This window comes from Polistes fuscatus, unplaced genomic scaffold, assembly GCF_010416935.1.
Source record: "Polistes fuscatus isolate 324 unplaced genomic scaffold, CU_Pfus_HIC Scaffold13, whole genome shotgun sequence".
NCBI lineage: Eukaryota > Metazoa > Arthropoda > Insecta > Hymenoptera > Vespidae > Polistes > Polistes fuscatus.
The window spans coordinates 606,669-631,417 of NW_025113031.1; the positions used below are offsets into that span (position 1 = coordinate 606,669).

At 30.7% G+C, this 24,749-nt stretch overlaps 1 protein-coding gene across 1 annotated transcript; it reads left to right on the top strand.

Annotated features, from left to right (window-relative positions):
- The first annotated feature begins 1,672 nt into the window (after positions 1-1,672).
- On the top strand, positions 1,673-24,341 carry LOC122513744. The gene is made up of 6 exons (XM_043630213.1): positions 1,673-3,950; positions 18,442-18,549; positions 18,640-18,804; positions 19,678-19,775; positions 22,884-23,046; positions 24,055-24,341. Exons 1-6 carry the CDS (start codon positions 3,740-3,742, stop codon positions 24,297-24,299), a joined length of 990 nt encoding a protein of 329 aa, XP_043486148.1. The 5' UTR covers positions 1,673-3,739; the 3' UTR covers positions 24,300-24,341.
- Positions 24,342-24,749: the final 408 nt, after the last annotated feature.

Sequence of the window (24,749 nt, forward strand, 5' to 3'; positions counted from 1 at the left end):
TTTTTATTCGGTTTGATGATCTCTCTCTCTCTCTCTCTCTCTTTCTATTTTTTTTTCTTTTCGCGCATCCATTTTTTATGTACAGTCTCGTTATTACTTACATAAGAGTATTTATGTAAAAGATCGTCTCTCTCTACTCTCGCTAATTTATCTTACTCTCAACACGTCAGCTCGATTTCTTTTTGCGTTATTTTTTTTCTTGACAAATTCCACAGAATTTATTATTTTTCCTCAAACTGTTTTCCTCTCCTTGTTATCAGAAATAAAACGAGCAATGAAACGAGCAATGCTTTGCATCGATATTATTGATAATTCTTCTGACATATGATCGAAGTTGAACAATATTATCGATTGTATATTATGTTGTAAATAGAAAATGTACTAATTGTTTTTTAAATTAAATTATTTAAACTATGCGATTCAAAAAGTTTGGAATAGTATTACTATTTTTATATGTTCTTTAATTATTAATACAAAATTATTCAGAAAATGTAATCACAAACTATATACGTATTAGTTTTTATATTATAAAAATATATTAGGTTTATATTGATTATTCGATTTGAATTATTGAGAAAAAATTATTAAATATATCTCAAATTTTCGATAAACCTAACAACAATACATATACATATACATATTTACATATTAAAAAACATCATTGAGAAATCATAATATTTATTATTTTTTTATAGTAATTAAATAAATTATATTTTACTTGTGAAAAAAAAATACGCCAAAGCAAATAATTTGTAAAGTAATTATTTATTAGCAATATAAAATGTGCATTCGCGATATCCCATAAAAATGATTGCAGAAATAAGGTTCAATCATAAAAATCACGCGATCAATTTTGATGTTTATTTTATTTGGGTTTTATATTCCGTTAAATTCGATTCTCTTATTATTATGCTTGTAAAACAGTTTTTCAATCATTCTTATCAATAACATTATTGCACGTTTCGTGTCGCATTTTAAAACCCGCCAATCAAATAACGTAAAATTGTCGGTATCCTCCTCCCTTCAAAAATAAATCCCATGTCAAAAAACGGGAACTCGATTCTTGAAAAATCGAATATCAAATAAGATCAGTATATAAACGTATTAAAAACGGTAAAAAAAAAAAAAAAAAAGTAAATTATTTCTGAAGAGTTTTGCGACGAAGGATGCGCGAGATATGCAAGGAGTATGACATGGCCAGTAAGTTTGTTCGGCAGCGATGCAAATCCGATGTGAAGGAGAAAAAAAGAGAACGAGAAAAGAAAAAGAGAATTATAAAGAAACTCTGAAACATATATATATATATATATATATAGAAAGAGAGAGAGAGAGAGAGAGAGAAATAAAGAGAGAAATAAATAGTCGGTGAATGAGGAAAACGTTGTACGTAAAGATAGAGAAAGAGCTATTGAATAAAATAAAAGTTATAAGTAAGAGAGAAAGAGAAAGAAAGAAAGAGAGAGAGAGAGAGAGAGAAGAGAACAATAGTAAGTTTATAAGAGAAAGAAAGAGAGAGAAATATATAGGAGCGAAAGGAGTGTCCATAAGTGCGAGCGTAAGTGTAGTACGCGAACGAAGGAAAGAGAGAGAGAGAGTGAGAGAGTGAGAGAGAGAGAGAGATAGAAGGAGAAAGAACGCAAAGGAAAAGGGTGGGGGAAGCATTCGAAACGGCTCGTTCGCGGAGGTAAGCGCAGTATGCCGCGCAACGCGCAGGCTCGCGTACGCGTATCGTCTCTTTTGTTTCATTCCTTTGGATGTCGTGGAAAATCCTCGCGTGATATACGCAGGTACAAACACGAAGAGTTTTCAAAAGATAGGGAAAGAGAGAGAAAGAGATAGGACGAGTAAGAAGTTCGTAACTCGTTCGGATATCATTCGGCTATTTCCGCGTATAAACGTGAAATCCTCCTCCTTGACCGATGTGATACTTGCCAAAGGATCGACGCTACTGAGTGGATTATTCGACTGAAAAATGTTTGCATGTATTTGAATAAAACTCGAATATCGCACAATAGGGGCTGGTGATATAGTGTATACGTGCGTGGATGTGTATGTGTACGCGCGTGCCTGTGTATGTGTGTTCGTGCGGGTGAATGCGAAGAAGAGAGAAAAAAAAAGAAAGAAAAATAAAAAAGGTGTATTTTTTAGTGGGAAGGAAAAAGGAATGGGAGGGCGGCAAATTTGAATTCGAAGACAAAAATTAATCGATCGCATCCAAACGAGGAAATAGTAATAATAATAATCGATAGAAATTATATACGTAGGAGTTTAAATTGAAACGACGACGATGGTTTTGAAGAGAATAACGAAGAGAAATGTTAGTGGAATGAAAGGAAACAACAACGTTGGGAGACCGTCGTGCGACCGCGTTCCCTTGCGATCGATGAGGAATACTAACACCAATATCAACACCAACACCAACACTAACGCGTTTAATAGCGTTGTACCTCGGTGAAGCGCGAGTACCTGACAACGTATACGCGTACGTTTTCTTGTACCTTTTGCCCGTGGATAGACATTCAAGAATATAAAAAGAAAATAATTAAGTATATTAAAAAAAAAAAGAAGAAAAAAAAACAACACGAAAAAGAAGAAAAAGAAAGATGTCAGCGATCAATAGAGGGAGTAATGATCGAGATCGATCTTGTCCAATCGAGAGGCGACTTGGACGATGAGGAAAAATCGACGAACATTCATTAAAATTATTCACCTAACTACTACTACTCCTACTTCCATAACTACTATTACTATTACTAAGAGAAGAAGGACGAATAGGAGGAAGATAACAAGAAGAAGGACGAGGTGGGAGCTCGAGGGAAGTTTGCGAGCGCCATCTTGACGAAATAGAGAAGAGAGGCGAGGCGCGATGGCGGTACTCGATCGTTGATCGACGAGAGCCGCGGGCGATTCGATCTTCCTTCTCGTCGATCGAACGTCCCCCGTCCTCTCTCTCTCTCTTTCTTTTTTTCTTTTTTAATCATCATCCCGGAAGAGAAGAAGAGAGTCAAAGATTATATCTGCAACAACAATCCATACTACAACGACAATAAAGAAGACAACGGCGTACCAACATATTTTAACCGGATACGTCGATCTCGCTTTATTTTTTCTTTCCTACCTTCATTTTATATTTTTATTTTATTTTTTTTACTTCGAGAGAGAGAGAGAGAGAGAGAGAGAGAAAGAACCTCGAGGAGTGGGCACTTTTATTTTTAGCAGTTCGCCGGTTCTCTCTCAAGCATCGTCGCAAAAACCGGTTCCTCTCGGGCACCACTGCTCTCCGAGAAAGCACGAGGAACTGCAAGTAAGAGGGAGAGAGAAAGAGAGATACGAGTCCAGTATATTTCAAGAGTCTAAAGAAAAAGAGAGAGAGAGAGAGAGAGAACGTGGAATTTGCTCGTGTCCCAATACACATAGTCGCCAACATCGTTTTCACGTTGCTTCGTGCGAATATATATATATATATAAATATATGTGCACACGATTGTGCGACTATCAGTCTTTCTCTCTTTGTAGCTTCTATTATCACTTATCAATCGTTTCTCTCTCTCTCTGTTGCATACACACATGCGCGCATACACCTCTAATCTTCTACGTTATCGATCGCTTATGCACATGACGGATTTATAATCTACCAGGTTATGTCTATGTAGACGCACAATTAATTTTGATTATTTAAAATAAGAAATAAATAAGAGAGGGAGAGAGATCGGATAAAGGAAAAAGGATGATATGAAGAATGGCAACCGATTCGAGCAACAACGAGAACAACAATCGTCATCAAGGGGTCAGAGCTGTCGCCACGACGACGACCGATCCAAGACGTAGCGAAAAGCGCGCCGTGGCTGCTCGAGGTGCTGCTGGAGCACTTGCTCTCAGTGTATTGGCTGTCGTACTCCAATCAGCTGCCACTGCCACCCCCCATTGGGGATACTTCAACAATCCGGATGGTACGTAATTTTCAAATTTCAATCTACAAACGAAATATAATATGAGAAGAGAATTGACAAAAGTTCGGTTAAACTTCTTGGAAATTCACAAATCGCATGAAATTCTCCGGCAATCGTGAATTCGGCGTTGCCGATGTATACCTGCGTATTTGGAAAATGGCGTGTGGGATAGAATGAACGATGCGTTGTGCATTCGCGACTCACCGTTAGCGTTCCAAGTTATATGGTGCGTTCACTGCAATTTCCCACATCGCGGAACGAACAATTTCGTCTCAACTCAACCCACGCGAAAAATCGTACTTATGCGACCTGCCTCCTCCGAGGTCAAGGTTAACTTCTTTCTGTCTCTCTATCTCCTTGTCTATCGTGCCAGTCCGTACAATATCATTTCGTTCATTATGAAAGAGAACACGCAAGAATCGCGATTTCGATAGCTATGTTGACATTGATTAGTCGACAGTCATTCCAATTTATAATCATCCAATATCCCGTCCACAACGTTGATTCTAATTTCAATTAGAAATTGAAAGCGTGATAAAGAAAATAAAAATAGATTTTATTTTCATGAAAATTTTAACTTTAAACTCTACTTTCCTATCAGTTATCAAACTATTATCTGCACGAATGCTTACCTGCCAGCATTATTTTTTTGAATACTTTGGACGTAGAAAGAACATTGAGTTCATGTATTCGAATGGTGAATTTTTTAAAGAGCATTTCTCGACCTCAATAGGGTTAATGACCGCAGCACGGCCAAGGACACTGTTCGATAAAACATTTGAGGCATTCTCCGAGCTTTATTATCGATCTCATGCTTGCAAAAACATATATATATATATATATGTTTATACGAGTTGCATAAAATGGCCAAGCACGCATGTGTATTAAAAGTGTGGTTCATTCATATATCGCAATAGAGAGAAGATTAGAATCAAAACCACAAGTGTCCCCCTATATTCTTGCTCCCCTTCATGAAAGCTTTGACCTAATTTTGAACACGGCTTCCCGTATATGTCCAGTCAATTAATTCCACTGACTTGTTTTTACAGCTGTTGCGCATATGTACGTACGTGTACTTATATACATGAATGCACATAGGTATCTACGACGTGTAGCCACGTGTTTATGAGCTGATTATTACAACATTTTCATTCTTCGTCATTTCTCATCCTTCTTTCATTAATTTTATAAAACAAAATATAATGCTAAAATAAAATAAATATAATTACATATAGATCATTTTTCAATGGTCTCTCTTCCTCTTCTTTTTTTTCATGTTTAGAATTTTCAATCGCAGCAGGAATCTAGTTACACGTTTCTAACGTAAGCTCTCGATCGTTTTTTACTTTCACTCGAGCGTACGCTCTCAGTGAACCTTGATTTTACATATATGTATACATAAGATACATGAATACGTTCTCATAGATATGTATTATACAAATTTTTAAAATGAAGTAATCCTTTTCGGAAAAGAGTAATCGATTTTTAAAAATATCTGTCAATTTGTATATAATATTTGCATAATGAATAATTAAATAATAAAAAACTAGGTAGAATATTTAAATGTTTACAAATGTAAACATTATTCATAGCTATAACAACTCGTTTTCGCGTAATATTTATTATAATACTTCACATGCTTCTATATTTTCCGTTTGGTTATTATGCAACGCGTAGATGTTCACCATACGTATATACACATGCATATTTACGCATACATTAAAAGAAAATTGCCTAATCACGTAATTCTAACTTGTTTGCTCGAACTCTACCTGAACATATAAACTCGTACGCATGTACATGCATTCACACGCATCTTCGTGTAAACGTTCTTTTCTAAATAAAAAAAAAAAAAAACAACAAAATAGAAAGAGATAGAAATGATTAATATAATTGATCTTATTAATACTTACAGTGTTCTACGAGTATTTTCCCGTGTAATTTTATTTTTTTTCAATCCTTGTACGAGCAAAGAAGAGAAAAACAAAGAAAAAGGAAGGAGAGACGAAAAGGTAAATAAAGGAAAAATAAAGGAAAAATAAACACGTGTGTATGTATGTATGTGTATGCACGTGTACGTGTATATGTATTCAAGGAAATAAGAATAAAGGTAGTATTCTTATCATCGGTGGTATCACACATTGAACATTTTTAGCGACACGCAGCATACATTTCTCAGACCGTAATTAACATTTCTACTTTCTCACTCATTCATTCTTTAATTATCTATACGTGTGAAACCTAACTGTATACATATATTACATATGAATAAAAGCTGTATCTACAATATATTCAGAAGCTTCTCGAACTTTCAAAGATATCAAAAAGGAGGGGTATTAAAAATTCAATGGAATAAAACTTCTTGAAGGATTCAAACTATCTTTCTTGAATGTTGTTTGAAACTCTTTTGAAGGTATATATGTATACAGTGTACCTACGCATCGATCGATCGAAAGAAAGAGAAAGAGAGAGAGAGAGAGAGAGAGAAAGAGAGAGAGAGAGAGAGAAAGAGAGAGATGCTGCAGCTAACGGACTGCTGGAAGTTCTTTTAAAAAAAAAAAAAAGTAAAAGAAAAAGTATACCACAGAGGAACGTGTCTCCTCTCCATATAAAGTATCTACTCCGAGAGATTTAAAGTGTAGGTACACTACTACTAATACTTCTACGTGATACTTTACATTGTTACGCCTTGTAACTTTGTTATTTCTTCGTAATACTTTCGCGATTTAATAAAATTTCCATTGCCCATATTTTTAAGGGAAAATTAATATTCATTTTTTTTTCTTCTTTTTTTTTTTTATGGCAATATTATAATCAAATTACTTGAAATCTTTCATAACGATTATGCTTAATCGAGTAGTCAAATAATATTATTTATTTCGTGTTTCTGCACAAAAACTGCACAAAAAATTATTAGGGTAACAAATATTATCTATTTTTTGTTGTAACTTTGTTGTAATTTCCATTGACAATATTTTTAAAGGAAAATTAATATTCATTTCTTTTTTTTTTTTAATGGTAACATTATAATCAAAATACTTGAAATCTTTCATAACGATTATGCTTAATTGAGTAGTCAAATAATATTATTTTATTTCGTGTTTCTGCACAAAAACTGCACAAAAAATTATTAGGGTAACAAATATTTATCTATTTTTTGTTGTAATTTCCATTGACCATATTTTTAAAGGAAAATTAATATTCATTTTTGTTTTCTTTGTTTTCAATGGCAACAATATAATAAAATTACTTGAAATCTTTCATAACGATTATGCTTAATCGAGTAATCAAATAATATTATTTCATTTCAACGTGTTTCATTTCACTGCACAATAAATTATAAAGGGAACAAATATTTATCTATTTTTTATTGTAACTTTGTTGTAATTTCCATTGACCATATTTTTAAAGGAAAATTAATATTCATTTTTGTTTTCTTTGTTTTCAATGGCAACAATATAATCAAATTACTTGAAATCTTTCATAACGATTATGCTTAATCGAGTAATCCAATAATATTATTTCATTTCAACTGCACAATAAATTATTATGGTAACAAATATTTATCTATTTTTGTTGTAACTTTGTTGTAATTTCCATTGACCATATTTTTAAAGGAAAATTAATATTCATTTTTGTTTTCTTTGTTTTCAATGGCAACAATATAATCAAATTACTTAAAATCTTTCATAACTTTCGTTACGCTTAATTCAGTAATCAAATAATATTATTTCATTTCAACTGCACAATAAATTATTATGGGTAACAAATATTTATCTATTTTTTGTTGTAATTTTGTTATAATTTCCATTGACCATATTTTTAAAGGAAAATTAATATTCATTTTGGTTTCCTTTCTTTTCAATGGCAAGAATATAATCAAATTACTTGAAACCTTTCATAACGATTATGCTTAATCGAGTAATCCAATAATATTATTTCATTTCAACGTGTTTCATTTCAACTGCACGATAAATTATTAAGGGAAACAAATATTTATCTATTTTTTGTTGTAACTTGAAGAAAATAAAAATAAATTAACAGAAAGGTTCTTGACTTTGTAACACCATATCTTGTTCCGTTACAAGTAGCAGTCCTTCTCTTCACGCTCGTAAACGAGACTTTCGAGTAGAAAGAGATAGAGATTAACCAACAGAGAGAAAGAGAGAGACGGATAGAGAGATTGTAAGTTTTAGCGAGTATATAAAGTATAGTTCAACCAAGCCACGTTGCATTCACTAACCAAGAGAGGAAAAGAGAGAGAGAGAGAGAGAAATTTTCTGGCCCTGCGTAACGGTACTTCTACTCCTCTTTCCCCATACCATAAACACACACATGCATATACATAAACGTATATACGTGAGTTTTTTGATAGTATCAAAAGGTATGCGAATCGTTATCTCTGTATTCAACATTCAGAATATGTCAGAGATCAAAGTTCATTCTTGCAGACCAACTTTTATACAAAAGAAGCTTTTTCCAATTTGTAATTTGTACAAAATGAAATTTATACAATTTCTGAATACTTATTAACTATTACCATTATCAAATAAACGATGTTAAATATATACAATTATTTTTATCTATCTTAAAAAAGAGTTTGATTTGTAATCATGACTGATACTATGTTCACCACTCAATAGACTAAACAAGAAGGAAACTTAAAAACAACTTTTATCTATTGCGACATACAATAATAATAGCGGAAGTGAGTTTCGTGTTACCAGTTATACGTCAAATATGTATATACATAGTAAATACATTCGCATGCTCGCTGTACACGCATATGTACACGCATATGTACACGCAAACAGATATACACACGCAATATATCTATTCGAGATTATGGTCTTAACAGCAGGTGACTAGGAAAGTAATATATGTAAGATTACATACGTTTGGTATATATGTGTGTGTGTGTACATATGTACTCACATATATATTAAGCTAAACGCAGTTCATAGTGATTCCCTTCGCATGCATGCTTTCCGTACCAATTACAGATTGTTGTTGTTTCCTTCTCTAATAACCCTTGGGATTTAATAGAAATGACGAGAGGTTAGCGGAACAACGTTAGACGACGTCCCACGAGCTTCACGGGCTAAATAAGGGTTGGATTTCGTGAGAAAATTCATCTATCAACGATATATTAATAAAATCCAATCAGATATAATTTAATCATTCGGTGGTCAATGTGTCTTTTTTGAAGTTTTTGTCATTTGTAAAATATTGCATAAAAAAAACAAACAAAGAAAACACGAATTCATATAAAAAGGGATATGAAGATTTGAAAATGAAGAAGAAAAGATGATTGGAAAATGGAGAAGAATTCGAAGTGAAAATTAATGGTAATTCAAGGTAATTTCAAGGAGAAAAGATACTTGTTACTTTGAAATGTAGATCGATTGATATTAAATTCTTATGAAGTAAGAATTTTATAGGTTAGGTACGTATTATAATTTGTACTTTTAACGATAATTATGATATCATTTAAATAAGAAACTTAGATTGCTTTTTAGCGCACAATTTAATACATTATTATTAAGAAATTATTCATAAGGCTTTAATTTCAATTTGTAAATGAAAATTGTTCGAAAGTGAAGAAAAATTGTTGGATATTGAAATGATTTTGAAACGAGATATTTGTTATATCTCACGAATCACAGTCAGACTGGTATTTCTTGAAAAAAAATAAGAAAGAAGAGACACAGGACTATGACTCTTCGTTATCCCAATTACCTTCTTTGTCTCTCACGCTTTCCCTTGTGGTCTTTAAAACTTTTACGAGCCTTAACTCAAATTACCACGAGCCGTATATTTCTAAGTAAATGTTCATTTGCACTATTTCTTTTTTTATCGATTCCTATTTCATTGGCAACAAAAAAAGAAGAAAAAACTAAATGAAAATGCAATTGGAGAAGAATATTCGATTGATTTCATATTCCATATTATGTTTGTTCATTTAAACGATCATTCAATAATAAAAAAAGAAAAACATTTTTAAAAGATTAACTTGTTTTTGTTTCTAATGAAATTAATGACGTCACATAATCGTAATATATAGCGTGGGGTCAACATTTCTTTATAAAAAGAAATTTGATTGAGGAAGTCGTCCATGTTTTTCTTACGTCTACGTGAAAATAATGCAATAGTTTTTATGAGTGAATTGTAAAGAGCGTTCTTCTCGTATAAACACACACAGACACATTCTCGCATATTGTTCGTTCAAGGTTCCGCAGCTAGTTAATTCAAATTACGTAAAAGCTAGAATATACGTATATCCATAGAAACTTTCCCATCCGTCTGGATGCATTGCCTTCTCTCTGAATGGATAGAAATGGTGCGATACTATGGAAACCTGTTTTTACCATTCATGCAATCTACCTAACGGTCATCGACTCGGTCATTAAATGGACTCTACTGTAGTACTTGACTTTCGATCATCGAAATTCATTTATCTAATTCTTTAGTACTATTTTAATCTAGTTTATACGTTCAATGTGATTAGGACATATATATATAGTATATTATTATTATTACTATATATATATTACTTATTATTATTACTACTATATATATTATGTATGTATTACTTGTAGTATGTGTTACTACTAGTATTAGTATTTACTCTATTACTACTATGTATATAGTATATTATTATTATTACTATATATATAGTAATATATAAATTGTAATGTACAGGTCTTCGTGGCTCAAGTGGTAGAGCGTTCTTTTGGTATGCAAAAGATCCTGGGTTCGAATCCCGGGCCCTCTCGAATTGTTAAACAATTGAAGCTCGAATTTATTGGGGAGAGTTCTTCGAACGAATAAAATGCATCAGGGTTGTGTCACTAAATAATATATATATAGTAATAATTATAATATAGTATATATATATTACTTATTCTATTACTACTATATATATTATGTATGTATTAATTGTAGTATGTATTACTACTAGTATTAGTATTTACTTTATTACTACTATATATATATTTATTTTAGAATAAGTAATGCAATTAAGTGAATGAGAAAAATTATATTTAGAGATATTATAATGATTAATAATTTTATATACTAAATAATGAAGAATAATATAATAAAAAGAAACTTTTTCTTTGTATTGTATATATTGAATATTTTTCTCTATTATTTAAATAATATTTTCATTGAATATTACTTGAATTTATTTTGCAAGAGAGACACAGTCATGGCTCTCGTGTTCGATTAGAATGTAAGTACTTATGTAGGATGTCATGTAGATAATGGTTAGTGTTTAGCATAGTTCGGTACCATTAGGTTGGTTAATCGTTAGAACGGTTCATCGTGAAGTTAATGTCCTCTCGAGTTACTTCGAATCTAGCTTTGAAGTTACTAAGCCCTGTGTCCATGTTCGATAAAGAAAAATGTTAAAAGATAATGATTATGAAAAAAAATCAAAGATTACTTAAATATTTTCTACATCGTTTTTTGATGATAAAGTATACAAGAAAAATGTATATAAGAACGATTAGATTAAATCGAAGAACTTTTTATTGATTCTCAAAAATAATTATTATATCAATATCTAATACGCATTAAGCGTTACTATAATTTTCTACGGACACGATAATCACTTCGGAGAGAATATAGGAAGCATTTTAAAAGCCGATCGATACGCGATAAGTCATGACTTTATAAACACGTTGCATTCAACAGAAATACATGAATAACTTCGTTGTTAGGTGAACGTTAAATTATAATTAGTAGAATATTACTATTGTAATAAATCATTAATTAAATAGGTAATTATCTTTTTATTATTTAGTATCATAAAATATGTATAATAATATATTGTTTAGCTTATATATTAAATGTATATGAGATTAAATATAAAACAGATAAAACATGGGGTTGAGTGTACCTGAAAAATATAATGTGGGACGTTCGAAGTTCTTTTCCATACTTCTGTCTATTATTTCTAATGCAAAACCGGATCGATGAGAGACGAGACAGAGGAGTAGAAAGTGGATCGACTTAAAATGGAGTAGAATGATTAAAAGGAAGAAGATCGTGAGAATTGGATTACGACATACTAAAATAATTTAAATAGAAATTAATTTGAATTATTGTTTAATAGTAAAATATATTTTCTATAAATATATATTCATATTTTGTGTGCTATAGGAATACATTTGTGTGGAATGAAAGAGATAAAACTTACAGGTAGATACTATTTCAAACAAAATGGTGGTTAACATGCGAACGAACCACAACCGTTATAAGTCTCTTCAAAACGTTGAGGATTTCATCTTCTTTCCTTTCTTTTCTTTTTTCTTTTTTTTTTATTTTATTTTATTTCATTTCATTTCATTTCGCTAAGAGCGTATAAAAGAGTTGACGCGCAAAAGCTTTCATAAAAATATGTTGAAAAAAGTTTCAAGTGCCAAACGATCGAGAGAAGTCAGTATTTCTTATTTCGTAAACGTCTTTCACAGGCACGAGGACAATGACAGAGATTTTTCTATCATTTCTTTCAAGAGTTTTACAAATTTCTTTATTATTGATTTAACAAATAGATTGACCACTTTATATACTGAATATAAATATATATATATATTTATAAAATCTTTTTGTTCTATCATTCAACAATTGATTAATATACAAATTATATATAAATATATATAAAATCCTTTTGTTCTATTATTCAACAATTAATTAATATATAAATTATATATAATTTTATAAAATCCTATTGTTCTATCATTCAACAATTGATTAATATATAAATTATATATAATTATAATATATATAAATACATTTATATATATTTATAAAATCCTTTTATTCTATCATTCAACAATTGATTAATATATAATTATATATAATTATAATATATATAAATACATTTATATATTTATAAAATCTTTTTGTTCTATCATTCAACAATTGGTTTACATATAAATTATATATAAATATATATAAAATCCTTCTGTTCTATTATTCAACAATTAATTAATATATAAATTATATATAATTTTATTAAATCCTTTTGTTCCATCATTCAACAATTGATTAATATATAAATTATATATATAATTATAATATATATAAATACATTTATATATATTTATAAAATCCTATTGTTCTATCATTCAACAATTGATTAATATATAAATTATATATATAATTATAATATATATAAATACATTTATATATATTTATAAAATCCTTTTGTTCTATCATTCAACAATAGATTAATATATAAATTATATATATATTATAATATATATAAATACATTTATATATTTATAAAATCCTATTGTTCTATCATTCAACAATTGATTAATATATTAATTTATCATATATTATTTAATATGATTTATATTAATATATATATAAATATATTAATATATATCATATATATTATATATATTTATATCAAATTCTTTTGTTCTATCACATTCTCTTTTGAAATTGACAAAGATTGAAGGTTTTCTTTCTTTCTCACTCCTATTCTCGGTCGAGTGAATTTCGTGTTCCGGGTGGTGGCCACCGGAAGTTCTTTCGACTCAAGCCCTCTCTTCTTCTTCTTCTTCTTCTTTTCTTCTTGCACGCCCCCCCCCTTGCCTCACCCTTGCCTTGTTTTTCTTTCTACCCTCCAATTGGTCGTTCGTTTCTTCGCACTTCCTTACGCACGCGTGATTTCTTGCGTCAGGATTTTAATCTCTGGAGAAGGTAATTCGATTTTATGGACCGTCGCTTGATATCAAGAAAACCCATTAGGAAAGTCTTCAAGGGAATATGTACTAGCTTTTTTTTTTTATTAATTTTCTTTTCAATATTTATATATCTTCAAGATTAGAATTCGTCTTGTTTATAAGAGTCAGCTTGTGACAATGATCATAATACTTCTTCAAATCTATTTATCTTTCTGTCTTTCTGAAGAGGATGCTTTCTGAATATTCCATTACGTTACAGAGAAAAGAAAAATATTCCAACCTATCTAGTGTTCTTATATTTTCATTTATCTTCTATTAATCTTCTAATTTTCTTTCCTCCAATTATTTCTGAAAATTGGCTTCAAACGTTAAGATAAAAAAACTAACTTAAGATGATATGTACATTCGAGATGATTTATTTAATACATAATAATTTATCTATAGTAAGTGTTACGTTATAAAACGTACAGTCAATGTAAATTATTATTTAGTGTCTCTTTAGAAAAATTATTTCGTATTATTCGGATTATAAATAAATCAATATAGCAGATGAAGAATAAGGTTAGTTATATTTGATATAAATATTAATATGTGTTAGTATTAGTAAAAAAAATTCAGAAATACGTGAGAATATATATTGATTTGTAATAAAAATTGAAACAAAAATAAATGATAATCCGATAAATAATCAATTTAGTATTTAACACCAGAGCAACGTATGATCTACGACACATGCGGTTTAATATCGTTATCACGAGGGTAGGTAACATCGTTTTCTTCTCTGTGTGCGTGTATATACACATATACATCCTAATATATACTAATGCAGAAGCTATGAGCGCACATGTACACGTTAAAAAGAGATTACTATGTATCTGGGTCGCTCGGTCGTAGTCGAGTTAACGTGAGAAAATCTTGATATAACATTAATACAGTATTCGAAAAATACAATCTAATTTTTGTTTTGTTTTATTTTGAACAATTCTATATTTAAGAATGAACAAGAATATATCATTGAAAAAAAAATAGCATAATTATAATATTATTAAATCAAATAAACGATTACGGACACTTAAATTCAACGAGATTGTTCTACGAACATAATGGATATTATAAAAAGTAGGAAATAAAGTAGAGAAAGCAAATGACATAAAAGAATTATTACTGGACCAAATGAAATATATTAAACCGTAACTATCTCTTATCTCCGACAATTTAAAAGCCGTTTCACCGGCTAAGGCCATTGTTCTCAATCGTTCTACTATAACTACAGGTGCATTGCGTAATGCTATTGCAAGTTAATCTAGACTATTACTAAGCGATGCAATTCTAAAGAAAATCGTTGCCACATTCCAACGATGATTGAACGATTATCTGGGATGCAATCAAATCTTATCTTTAATTAGGATTCTTAATAATCTTTTGGAAAGTTAAGCGACAAGTCGAGTAGTCAAAGTTTGATCGGACAGGGGTGACACCACCGTCTAACTGGGTGTGTTTTTTTTTTATAAATTCGAACAGGAGGTTGAAAAGTGTAAGCTTGAATATAAATAATAAATATCGATAGTTGATACTGTAGGATTCGTGAAAAAAATTGGGCCGTTGAGAACCGACTGGACCGGGACTCGAACCCAGATTTTCATTTTCCGCTTTTTCCAAGCGACTGCTCTTTAACCATTGAGCTATCCAGGGCCCACCGTTCAATCTCCTCACGAATGCCTATTTAAGTGTTTGACTTGGAGGTGCTCGCATCTCACAATACTTGTGATTAATTTCTTAATTCTATTCTACTTTTGTATTTCATGTCATTTTCGTAAAATCCGTTCTTCTTTCTCTTTTCGACGAATAGAACAGTAGTATTAGATTAGATCGTACGTGTCCACCCACGCGCAACGCACGTTCTAGGCAAATTCTCAGTGGCAAAGGTCAAGCTCGTTATCGTACTTCAGATTCGTCATAACTGACGTCACATTCCTGTACCCGTTATTACGCTCGTCATAAAAAAGCTGATTTCGTTGAATCTTTACGAAAGAAAGATAACGTATGATACATATTCCTGTCACGTTTCCATCGTTGAAAGAATCCTAATCAAAAACAAAACCTAATTACGTGCTACTTGTTAAGACGAGGAGAGAGAAACAAATACTTACTTATATTTTCTGAATTATTTAGAAAACTGGTAGACGTTTTCTTTTTGTTTTTTTTTTTTTTTCAAATCATAAGAATCATCGGATAAAACGAAATAAGGAAAAATAGTTCAGATTAATCAAACACAAATTGGATTATATCATTAATTAGTTGTAAATTAACCGGAAGAATTTATTAACCGTAAAAAATGGTTAATCCTACCAACAAGAAACTCGGCAAACTAATTTTCTCGGCTCGAATGTGAAAACGAGCTACGGAACAATGCGTTTTAACGTAATTAATGATGAATACTGAGTTCGCCTAAGCAAGTAAAAAAGATTAAATGCTCATTTCGAATAACGTTACTCGCTACTTTTTTATCGTTTCATTTTGAATCTTGTTTAAACAAGCAGTAAAAATCGTTAGTCTATCAATATTTTGCAATTAATAATTTTATCTAATTAAAAATAGTATTTTAACAAGAAAAAAGATTCTCTCTCTCTCTCTTTCTTTTTCACTCTTTTAAATTCTTGTAGTTTATTTAATAGCCAATATTTCTGTGAATTAAAAAGTCTGTACATTTCGTCGAGAAATACGAAATGTAATTAAACAATAATTGCATCCCGGTCGTAGAAAATTTGCAGATACGCAAATAATACGAATAAAATGAACAAAAAAAAAAAGAAAAAAAGAAAGGAAACTTCCCTACGATAATTAAATTAATAATAACAATGATTCTCGCAATGTTTATAATCATAAACTAAGATATCTTATCGCGATAGTAAAGAATGGAAAACACTGATAATAGAAACCGTCACTAACACGAGTGAAACTTTAACGCAACCGAGTCAATTCGAGATATCGGTCTATACTCACGAACGTGTATTATAATAACCGAGATATCAGCCATGAGAAAACCATTGTTAGAATTTCATTTGTACTACTACTACGTAGATTAAAATAATTTTCTCTTTTTATGATTCTTTATACTTGACCGAATATACGGGTCACTTAGATAATATCTATAATTATATAATAATATCTATAATTATAAACATTTTTATATAAAAAGGTATATATATATTATAATTATATATATAATTTATATATTAATCAATTGTTGAATGATAGAACAAAAGGATTTTATAAATATATATAAATGTATTTATATAATTACTTATATAACATTATAATTTATAATATTAAAATTTATAATATTATAATTATATAATATTATTAATATATATTATATAATATATTACTTTATATAATTAAAATAATATATATTATTTTATAAATATATATATAATTTATATATTAATCAATTGTTGAATGATAGAACAATAGGATTTTATAAATATATATAAATGTATTTATAATTACTTATATAACATTATAATTTATAATATTAAAATTTATAATATTATAATTATATATATATTAATCAATTGTTTAATGATAGAACAAAAGAATTTTATAAATATATATATAAATGTATTTATATATATTATAATTATATATATGTATAATAATTATCCAATAAGATAATTATTTATTATACATATCAGATAGTATAAGAAACCGGCAAGTTGATGAATCATTTTCTTACATGCATACGTATACCTTCCGTTCATTTTTATCGACACACCTGCGCCTTTCGATCTCCTCCTCTTAATTAAGTAAACAGTCGTCCCTTCTCGGTACGAGTCGCAAAGGAACCGGAAGTACAGTAGCGAAGAATTAATCCTTGCTATTTAATATTCCTTCGACGTTACGAGTGAGTGTGGTATTTTACAACATATCCTATTCCCTTACAATACATACTTATGATCTATTATTCGTATATTTATATGCAATTCTCTATCAAACAAACAAATTTTTCTAGTTTTGTTAACAATTAAACCCTTTGACTTCTATTAACGCATATATGCGTTTAATAAAAGTTGCCAACGTGTTCTATCGACGCATATAGGTGTTCGTCAATATTAATATTGGTTTGCGTATTGATTATTGTTTCAATTCTTGTCGCATGAAAATAATATATAAAAAACAAAAAGTTTAATTATTAAAAATACAATCTATTATTTCAAATGTAATATGATTACATTAATGGTGATATGTATCACCATTATTAATAAGTATTTAATTTATTAAACTATTATATATGTATTATTAAATAATATATATTATTATAATAGTAATGTAGTAATACATATGTATTATAATTAATAATATATTTATATTGCAATATCACCATTATTAATAAGTATTTAATTAATTAAACTATTATATATGTATTATTAAATAATATATATTATTATAATAGTAATGTAGTAATACATATGTATTATAATATATGTATTTATAATGTAGTAATACATATGTATTATAATTAATAATATATTTATATTGTAATATAAATATATTATTAAACTATTTGTATACTTTAACACCATTATATGTAATTATGTAATATGATTACTGGTGATAGTTGATTAATAACTATCAATCAACGTAAACATTCGTGCTAATAATAAACTATTCCATTCGTACAAAACACTTCAGTTGAAACTATTCAACGAGTAAAGTGTTAAAGACGTGCGAGTCAAATGATTGAATAAAAATTGTATAATTGATATTTTATTTTGTTTTTTTATTTACAGCTGGTTCAGCTGCGGAGAGTGGTTATTTCGGACCTTGGCGGCAATGCAAGATTCTTTTATATCAACGAGAAAGATGTGGCCAAGGTGTATCGAGGTTTCAACCAGTCCGTAAGTTTTTCTACGAAAATAAATCCCCAATTATCCACAGCTATGGATAAATATATTTAATATAGAATATTATACTATTGTTTTGATCAGTGGCTGTGTGGGTAGCTGGATTGGCTGCCGCTGCTGCCTCCACGTTACTCGCTCTATTGGTTGGCCTTGCCGTACTTCAACTCGCCATGGCCTCATCAGCGAAGAAGGTTGTCATTTCGTATAGCACTGCCCTTATCGGCAAGGTCGCCTTAGCAACCTTGGCAAGTGAGTATAAAAAAAGACAACACTAAACCTACCACGCACGATCAAAACGGACCGCGCCCTGTAATTTCTAAAGAATAAACTAATTTTGTGTAAATTCTCTAATTTGTCTCCAAAAATATGATCAAAATGTCTAAAAGGTACATTATTTATTACTAAGTAAAAGAAAATATTTTCTTCGCGATATATCCAATTAAGCTAAAATCTCATATATGTTTTTTTTTTTATTTAAAAACGATCATTTGACCGTTCACGATAGGAATAGATATATGTGAAAGGTATCGGTACGTTTAAAATGTTAAATAAATAAATAAATTTAGATATAATATCATTTATAATTTTATTTGAAAAAATGTGTTTAAATTTTGAAAATAAATAAAACAGTATACTTAGAGTAACGGTATAGGTATGTACTTTGTACTTTTTTATACGAGATACAAGATTTATAACAATAGATTAGACGAGATATATTTCCGGTGTTTAAGATAGAGATGAAATGTAAATTTATCGTTTAAGAAGATTTAAGAAGCGAGAACCTTGATAGTAGAATAAAGGAAGAGGAACATCATGAATTCCAGAATGCGCATTCGAGTAGAGAAATCCCTTTTTCCGTTCTTACTTCTTCGAGAATCGTTTCATAATCCACCGGATACGCTAGAATTACTAGTCGCTTGTGCTGCTTAGTGGCCTACTTACCCGTACTCCAAGAATCGAATGTCTATGATAGATCTTATTACGGTAATATGATATTTTCTAATGTCATAGAATCAACTACGTTCTTGCTATTATATTTTAGATCTTCTCAACTATCAATGATTAATCATTGAAATATCCAAAATATGGATAGACTTAATTGGTAATTGTTTTCTTTTCCAGCTTCATTGGCCATCGTAGCTGCGAGTTTATTTGCATTGCAAACGGATGACACGGCAAACAGTTTTGTTATTACGAGAGGAGAGGCTTTTTATATGCAGGTAAGATATTATTCGGTAAAGCCCTTTTTCTTTTTTTCTTCAAACAAACGAGACAACAATTTTTCATCAAGAAAAACAAATGTTTCAAAGTGATTGAAAGCAAAAGAAAAATCGAAGTGTCCAAGTACTGTTTTTTTTGTTTTCTTTTATCGAACCCACATACCCACACGTATACTTAGATAGGTAGACATAGGAATTACCGTTATTTCGAAGTCGTTTGCTCATAACACGCAACAAGGAAGAGAGAACGCGAGTAGTAATGCAACGAGTAGTAATGTAGTAGTCCCGCATAGGAGCTTCTCGTTTTGTCATTTCTCTCGGCTTTAATAGAACCTGTTGCGCCTATCGGACGGAAGAAAACCGTTCGTTGATCTATCCTCTCCTCGTCCCGTCGATCTCTCTTTCTCTTCCTTCTACAGGTGTAACGAAAAGAGAAAAAGAGAATGAATAAAATGTGGGATGTGCTCCTGCTGCTGCTGCTGCATCGTTTGTATCTATCGTATATACCTGTTGCAAGACTGATGCTTCCGCTAGGATATGCTAAATCATTCGTCACAACTATTTCTTCAACGTTACCACCTGTTAATACATAATAAGATTCTTCCTTTTCACTGTTCAATCAATCCTTTGTTCTATTTTCGACAATTAAAAAGTACGTTCCTTGATTAGATACTTATATTAATAGATTATATATATATTCGATTAGTCAAAGATTAGGAAAGGAAAACATCGATTTTAAATCGTTTACACTTTATCGACCGCTAGCCTATTAATCGGCTTTTCGATTGCCAGCACTTCTCGACCGCTAGCCTATTAATCGGCTTTTCGATTGCCAGCGCTTCTCGACCGCTAGCCTATTAATCGGCTTTTAGGCTATAGACGGTTTTCGTACAGTGGGAAAATTAGCCGTACTGGGAATAAATGCGCGCGCGACTAAAACGGTACTTGGTGAGTGGCAACCTCAACCACGAGCGGTCGATAAAGTGTTTATAGTCAAAAATCATACTCCGTGTCAGTGAAACGAATTTCTTATGAATTATATCGATAAGAATAGGAATATCCCACGAAATGCGTTATCGCACGAGTTAGGATTTTGAAAAGTGTGTTAAAGTTAGGCTTGTATACACAATCGAAACATTAAATACTTAAAAGCCACCTAATCGTGACCGAGACAACGAAGATTGCAACGAAGACGACGACGACGACGACGACGATTCGTTCGCAGGTGTTTCTTTAAGCCTGTCCTCGAAGGGGGCAGCAGGAGGATTGGGGGATAGGGGGGAGGTAGCAAAGAACGTTTAGTATGTGTGAGAGCACCCACGAGTCGTGAACACTTTAAAAACAATGAGACGACATTGGCGGACCGGCAGTGAACGTTTCGATTTCGAACAGTCGACAAGCTTCTCCTTAATTTTTTCTTTCATTTCGATATTATTAATTGCGAGGTGTGAAATTTCTTTGCTTTTTTTCTTTTTTTTTTTTCTTTTTTCACGAAAAGTGCAGCGATTTTGCGTCGTCGATTAACAAATCTACAGAAAACCGAGGGGAAGGAAGAAGAAATTAAGTGAGAAATCAATTATTTTTTCGTTTTTTTTTTGTTTACATTTTGTTGTTAAAACTTTGTTTCTGATTATGAGATTAATATAGAAAAAAGATTTGATAATTAATTTTGCGAAGGGGATAAAATAGGAGAGGAAAACTCGTTTGAAAAATCATACGTAACTATCTTTAAACATCAAACTTATGATCGTGATGTTGGAGTTACATCACGGTGTTGGTGTTGGTAGTGGCGGTGGTGGTGGTGGTGGTGGTGGTTTTGTCAGTATGACGGGAAGGAGAAGACGTAGTCTTTTGAAAGGTGCCAAGGACGAGATCGAATTGGATAGAAGGAACAAGCAAAAACAGGGCAAGGTAAAGGTCATTTTGTACATCTCGTGCTTGAAACGTGAACCAAACGAAGAGTATGAAAATTGGTCATGGCCTTGAACGTAGTCTCGACGAGATATCACAAGAGACGTAGAAATCAACTAAAGAGAAAGACAGTACGTCGTCTATAGTTTTATTTCAAGCAAATAGAAGGATTGTTCATGCACGATGAATCACTGTAGAGATTCGTGTCTTCGTCTTTAGAAATAAAATGGTGTTTTTTCGAATTTGAACACGCGTCTGTGCGTTCCGTGAGAAAACATTTTTTTTTCTTCTCGAGTATAATATATACGCGTATACATCTACTAGAATATTTATATTTTTCAAATATTTTCCGAAACAATATCCATCGAATATATTTCAATTGCTTTTCTAGAGGGAAAAAAACAACAAAATCTTTTATTCCTTTTCCCTGTCCTTTATATTTTTTCTTCTTCCTTTTATTCTTTTTTTTTTATTATTTTCTCGTTATATTTCTCGAAAACCTCGTCAAGATCATCCATTCGGTTTTTATCGCGCTATACCCGGAGTTGTGTAAAAAGTTAGGTAAAAAGGAATGTGGTAATTGTTTCCCTTGGTTTCTTTATTATTTACGCAAAGATGATTTTAATATAAAGGAGAAAGTATAACATTGAATTATTAATTATTACGTAAATGCAACAATAGTTAAACATTTTCTTTGTTAATAGTTAATTAAATTTCATCATCTCATTCCTGGCCTCTCCGTCACTCGTTCTATCCTTTTCTCATTCAAGACTATTTATTGTATATGCGCGTATATATGTCATATCAAATTATTCGTTCGATCAGTTAGGAAATTTAAACGTGCAAACGATGCGTTTGAGCAATACCTAACAAACGGAGAATCAGATTTTGTATTTGACACGCGAGAGATATGTGAAAAGAACGTTTCAATGGAAACTTTAACGCGAGAATAAATTCGAACGAGTTAAATAATTATTCGTTAAATCAATTTTTTTTCTATACATTTTCTTTTTTTTTTTTATATAACATTATACACGTATATATATTTTTTTTTTACAATATATTTTCAATAGGAAAACTTCTTGTATAGAGATGAGAGAGAGAGAGAGATAACAGATATTTTATAGAAAACAGACAAAAATAATGATTAAAAAAATAAAAATCGATTGATGTCAGAAAAATGATTTCACGTTATAGTTAGCTGCCATTGCCTTGAACTTTGGCGTACTCGTCTCTGCCGTTTACGAGGGAATTTACGCCAGAAGGGGTGGCGACCCTACAAAGATAAGGACCATCCCTGATCCTCGGGCAGCTACCATAAATAATCCAGGATATCGAGAACACCATCGACCGACAAATGGTATGTGTTTTATTTAACCATTCTCATAACTTTATATACGAGATATATCCTACACAACTTTGACTGTCATTTTTATTATTATTATTATTATTATTACATTTAAATATACTTTTCGGAATACAAAAATATATGGACCTTATAACGTTGCTTACTTTTTTTTTTTAAATTAAAAATTAAGTAATTACGTAACTAAAAAGAATGTGGAAAAGGAAAGACACATTTTCCGAATACCAATTAAGAATAACAAAAAGAAAAAGAGTTCTTGAAGCTTATGAAAGTAAAAAAAAAAAAAAAACGGAAAGAAAATTCTCCGATGGAAAGTAATAAAGATGACGAGAAAAAGAGAGAGAGAGAGAAAAAATTAGGAAAATGCCCCTACGGCAGGCAACCCTTCGTACGCAACTGCGCGAACCTTCAGCATATGCACCTACGTATGTTATACTCGTGGAATACAAAAAAATAGGGAGAAAAAGAAAGAAACTCTGAAAATACCCTTGCAGCATGGCAACCCTTCGTACAGTACGAAAATTGAACACATGTACCGTACACTTACATGCATGTACATGCTCGTATAATAAATTACGATGTCTCTAGAAATTTACGTGTGTGTAAAGAGAAACGTCGAGTTACGGGTACTCTTAACCACACAACTACAACTGTTGTTTTGTGGAAACAAAACATCACCCACAGAGTAAACAAGGAATATATTCATTTATCTCTTAGGAAATGCAGCATATTTTGTAATGATTCAACAATGCACTTTTTATTTCTTATCTCTCTTTCTCTCTCTCTCTCTCTTTTAATTTGTTTACAGGATTGCAATTACATAGAAATAAAATAAAGTTAAAATTATAAAGAAATTTGGAATGTACGACTATGAAAATTATTTTAACGATATACCGATGATAATAATTGAATCGCATAATGAATTAACCAATCAATTTTTCGTAGACGATCTTGTTTAAAATCAATGAACGATTATTCCAAATATATTTACGATTTTCGTAGGTGGAAGTATTTCAATGACGGATGCAAGTGGCAAACCGTATGTTGGTGATGCCGGAAATGGTTCAATGGCATCAGTCGCAACGTCGGGAAGCGCAACTAGTGCTGCATCTCCTTTGAGAAGTTCATTGAAGAAGCCAAAACCTCTTGGAATTCACAATCCAGGATTTTCAGCGCATAGTCCGACATTGTCGAGGAATGGCTCGCAAAAGAAGGTTCGTATTCAAACGCATTCAACGGAAGTCTAAATAAAGAAGAAAACATCACATTTAGTTTTCTTCTTAATAAGAACAAAATAATTCGTCCATGAAAAAGAAAATGAAATAAAAAGAAAAACAAAAACAAAAAGAAATAAAAAAAAATAAATAAAACTGTGATGGACTAAGAAAAAAAATCATGGAAATTATTTTTTATTTTATTTACATAACCGAACGTGTAAAATAATATATTTAACGATATTATTGCATTTTAATTGTTAATGTAAATGTAGATTCGTCCAAAATTTCCGATCAAACGTCGGTAAGGTAGGTTTCTTTTGCTTTGGTTGTGAAAATGAACGCGTGGTGATATAAAACGAATACATTCATATATATATATATACATAATTCTATATTATTCCGAATTAAATTAGTTCATTAAGAAAAATAGTAATTATTGTAATTTAATTACGTAGAAATACGAAATTTGTTTCTCCGTTA

Excerpts from the sequence above, each read along its gene's own strand:
- LOC122513744 (XM_043630213.1), top strand. The coding sequence starts at position 3,740 with ATGGCAACCGATTCGAGCAACAACGAGAACAACAATCGTCATCAAGGG. Across the intron at positions 3,951-18,441 it reads ATACTTCAACAATCCGGATG|CTGGTTCAGCTGCGGAGAGT; the intron begins GTACGTAATTTT and ends TTTTATTTACAG. Across the intron at positions 19,776-22,883 it reads GAGAGGCTTTTTATATGCAG|TTAGCTGCCATTGCCTTGAA; the intron begins GTAAGATATTAT and ends TTCACGTTATAG.